The sequence below is a fragment of the Octopus bimaculoides genome, chromosome 11, assembly GCF_001194135.2.
Source record: "Octopus bimaculoides isolate UCB-OBI-ISO-001 chromosome 11, ASM119413v2, whole genome shotgun sequence".
Taxonomy (NCBI): Eukaryota; Metazoa; Mollusca; class Cephalopoda; order Octopoda; family Octopodidae; genus Octopus; species Octopus bimaculoides.
In genome coordinates, this window is record NC_068991.1 from 39,146 (window position 1) to 43,851 (window position 4,706).

The 4,706-nt window shown below is 39.0% G+C and overlaps 1 protein-coding gene across 4 annotated transcripts in view; it reads right to left on the bottom strand.

The window, feature by feature from the left end:
- Positions 1-4,706, bottom strand: part of LOC106881197 (rho guanine nucleotide exchange factor 38) — a 44,323-nt gene that overhangs the window by 32,665 nt on the left and 6,952 nt on the right. For all 4 annotated transcript variants that reach the window (XM_014931497.2, XM_014931496.2, XM_014931495.2 and 1 more), the window contains exons 3-4: positions 2,772-2,901; positions 398-489 (exon numbers count right to left, since the gene is read on the bottom strand). In XM_014931497.2, the coding sequence (XP_014786983.1) occupies positions 398-489; positions 2,772-2,901 (222 nt within the window). The remainder of the gene's footprint in view (positions 1-397; positions 490-2,771; positions 2,902-4,706) is intronic.

Genomic DNA, 4,706 nt, shown 5'->3' on the forward strand with positions numbered 1-4,706 from the left:
AAGGTCTCGGTCCGTAGTCATCGCCTCGGTGAGGCCCAATGTACGAAGGTCTTGCCTCACCACCTCAGCCCAGGTCTTCCTGGGCCTACCTCTTCCACGGGTTCCCTCAACTGTTAGGGTGTGGCACTTTTTCACGCAGCTATCCTCCTCCATTCTCACCACATGTCCATACCAGCGCAATCGTCTCTCTTGCACGCCACAACTGATGCTTCTAATGTTCAGCTTTTCTCTCAAGATACTTACACTCTGACGGGTATTCACATTGACATTACACATCCAACGGAGCATACTGGCTTCATTCCTTGCGAGCTTACGCATGTCCTCAGCAGTTACAGCCCATGTTTCCATCGTAAAATAATCATTTAAATTATACAGTTGTATCGTCCTAGAGACTTACCTCACTTTCATATTCCAGGGCAGAAGTGATGTTGACACAATAATAAGAATACACATTTTCTAATTCCTTTGACACTTCCAGGAAACACTGACCTGTGAGATTAGAGAAATTATCATCAAAATCAACATTTGATAAAGTTAGATTTCTACTATTATTTATGACAAAGTTTTTCTTTATTTTCATAAGTAATATGCAGGAAACCTCAGTAGCTTCAGAGGAATGAGATGTATATGGCCTACTAGGCAAGCAATGTTAATCAGTGTGTAACTGTGTAAGTATTGAGAAAAAACCTACGATTTGAAAGAGCAACAACATCTCAATCGAGTAGGGTAATACATGCAACAGAAACACGCACACACACTTATTCGCCATGATAGATCGCTAGCCACTACACAGTCTTTTTTTTTCTCTCCTTGTTTCTTTCTGTGGAAGAGCGTCGGCTCGAAACGTTAAAGACTTTTTCACTTCCCGAGTGTTAAACTAATACATCTGTTTGTTGTCTACACCACCTGTCTTCATCTTTTGTTTTTTTTTTTGGTGAATTCTCCTCCTATATATAAGAGGGATGACCACTAAGTGGACATCCATTCTGCTAGAAGTAGACCACCTATGGTCTGACCACTAAGAAAAGATTCTCAAGAAAATTCAGCAAAGACCAGAACACATAAGCGAGCAAGACAAATGAAAAGATACAAAATATAAAGAATTAATCATAGACCAGTTTTGATGTCACCACTTACGTGTGTTTTTAGGGCTTTTTACAATGTTGAATTTTCGCTGTCTTTCATTGTGTGTATTTATGTATATGCGTGTATGTTCAATGTGCACACGCATGCGTGCGCAAGACATAGTCTTTTGATGTATGGAGTTCAGTAAGTATCAGAACAGGCTGCTTGAATGAGTGTCAGTTATTTTCCCAAAATTGGCAAGTAGCCTGATAAAGCAGCTGATTTATCTTTGACAACATAATGGCCTAAAACCATGGCCATATTACATAACTAAATGTGTTCTCTTAGTTAATAAATTTCAAAATGATTCAGCTCAATTATTAAGTATTTATTGCATGACCAACCTCAGAAGTCACCGCATGCCACTGGTATATACACATATCATGCAAACTGCATTTCAATCTAGTACTGACTGTCACAAATAAAACTGTAATTCAATGGTACTTAGTCTCCTGATTATAGATCTTTTACTCTCCTACTTACTAACTTTTAAACATGCATTCTTCATACCCTTGACTCTTCTCTCTCACAGTTGCTAAGACTTGGCATGATTTTTCTCAGCTTCTGAGGCTCATCTCCATCACATCATTTCCCTAACAAGCATTGATTATTGATTATTGATGTTACTAAGAGAGCGACTTTCTCATGCATTGAGAACTGAAAACTAGAGATAATCATAAATTATTTAATTACATTGTAATTAATTATTTTAAAAACTAACTCTTCATTTTTGCTTTTCTTACATGTGTTCTGTGATCTTTCTATGCAGATCAGTAAAATGAAACGTAATAGATGAGTTCTCTTCACAGTTTTCTCTTTTGGTGTATAAAGATGTACATGGAGTTCTAAATACTAGTTATGTGTGATGTAATTTAAACTGCATCGCGCGTATGTGTGTGTGTGTGTGTGTGTTTTTGCAGAATGCAGCATGGCTGAAAGGTTAAGAAATTTGCTTCACATTAAGGAAGTCATGAAGTGTCAAATTAATCCATGCCTTGTGAGTGTGCCATTGAAACTGAGTAGATGGAAACCGGGTGGAAACCTGCCAAGCAGACTTTATCTGTAAGTCAAAAGACCAGCATTGTTACACAATGTTTCATACAGATTTGACTTGGAGATTATATCAAAGGTATCTGTGGGAGACTCAGTTACATACATGTTAATAACCAAATCAGATTCTCAATTAATCAAACTACAAAACTCCTGATCACTGAAACTGACAGGCTCCATCATACAAAAATAGAGGGTAGCAAAATTCTTTGATGATCTCAAGGTTACCCTAAGGCTAAATAAAAACAACACTTATTATAAAATCTCCACCACAAAGTAATGGAAACATTTAAAATAATATTAATGTAGCAACCATTCTTCAATAGTTTCTTTGAAATCTATACAATGGGAAAGACAAGATTTGAAACTGTAAACAGAAACAACAAGCTAATTGAAAGTCTTGTTTGGTCCAATAAGTTGGCAACTGATCAATTTATAACTGAAGCGGAAACCCTGAAATCAAAAGACCTCAATCACAGCATTTAATGATTAGTTTTTATCCTGTCTGCATCGCATGAAAGACCAGAACTAAACATAAGTAAGAAATCACAAATGAGAAGCATAAAAAAACAAAATTAATAAAATAATTCACTTACCCACAATTTGTTGGTTAAAATCAAATCCTTTCACATGTTTGTTCAGAAGCTTTAATAATTTCTCAGAAGTTTCATAAATTTTTTCAAAGTTTAAGAAAAGTTGGTCAATTGTAACTCCTTCAGAATTGAACTAAGCAGTTGATTAACAAAACAGAAAACAGAATTGTCATAAACAACATTCATATATTTAGCTGACTGGGTTTATAGACAGGTAAATGGTTAAATAAAAAAAGATCATCACTATCATCACCATCATTATCCTTTAACAACCGTTTTCTATGCTGGCATGGGTTGGATGGTTTGACAAGAGCTGGCAAGACTCCAATTATCTGTTGTAGCATGGTCTCTATGGCTGGATACTCTCCTAATGACACCCACTTCACAAGGTGTACTGGGTGCTTTCCATGTGCCACTGGTATGCCTCACCAGCAAAGGGTGCATTTTATGTAACCCTTTTCACCTGCAAAGGTGAAGCCTCTTTGTATGGATGGCTTTGACGTATCTCTCAAATACAGCAAATTGCCACAACACTTGGTCCCTCATTGTTTCCTCAGTGAGGTCCAGCATCTGAAGATCCTTTCTCACCAATTTGTTCCACATCTTCCTGGGTCTACCCCTTCCACAATTAGAGATTGGCACTTCTTTATACAGCTGTTCTCATCTATACACATAATATGACCAAACCAGTGCAGTCTTCTTTCTGGCATACACCATCTCATACCCCATATACCCAGTCAATGCATGCACACTGACATTACCCATCCAATGGAGCACGTTAGCTTCATTTCTTTCAAGCCTTCACAAGTTCTCTGTAGTCAAAGTCCATGTTTCACTGCCCTGTGATACCACTACAACTCTTATGTGTCCAAAGTTTGCAATGGGTCTAACACCCTTCTTACGTATTGAGCAGAGCCATCTCCTCAAAGGGACTTGTGATTTACCTGTTTTTTTTTTACTTACTAAGATTTTGGTTTTTGCTAAATTAACCCTAAGGCCCTTAGATTCCAGGCTTTGTTTCCACACCTGAAATTTCTTCTCCAGGTCAGGTAGTGATTCAGCTATAAGAATAAGGTCATCATTGAAGCGGAGCTCCCAGGGGCAGCCAGTCTTGAATTCTTTTGTTACGGTCCAGAGGATCCCTCTCAGTTGATTACAGCAGCCAAAAGTAGTACTGCAGATAGGAAGTATTAACTGTAGCAGGATGAGAATTGGGTGGGGAATGCTTGATGGATCGGGGCCTCATACATACAAGCATACGGACTGGTTTTAGAATATCATTTTTCATTGTGATAGACAAGTCCTCTCGACTTCAGCAGATTGCCAATCATCTCAGTTCTTTGAGGCTCAGCATCTTGAGATTTGCCTTCAATACTGCAGCCCATGTCTTCTTAGGCCTCCCTTTGCCACAAGTTCTATCCACTTTAAGTGACCAGCATTACTTCATGCAACTGTCCTCACTCAGATTCCCCTAATACATTAGTACTTTGTCACACATGCACACTAACTTTGCACATCCAGTGGAGAATACTAGCTTCATTCATTCCTCTCTAGTCTTCATATGTCCCCTGCACTCAGGACCCATGACTCACAGGGTGAAAAACTAGAGGTAGTCGATAGCTTCCGCTATCTGGGCGACCAAGTTAGTAGTGGGGGTGGGTGCGCTGAAAGTATAGCTGCTAGAATAAGAATAGCCTGGGCAAAGTTTAGAGAGCTCTTACCCCTGCTGGCGACAAAGGGACTCTCACTCAGAGTAAAAGGCAGACTGTATGACGCATGCGTACGAACAACCATGCTACATGGCAGTGAAACATGGGCTGTAACTGCTGAGGACATACGTAAGCTCGCAAGGAATGAAGCCAGTATGCTCCGTTGGATGTGTAATGTCAATGTGAATACCCGTCAGAGTGTAAGTATCTTGAGAGAAAAGCTGAACAT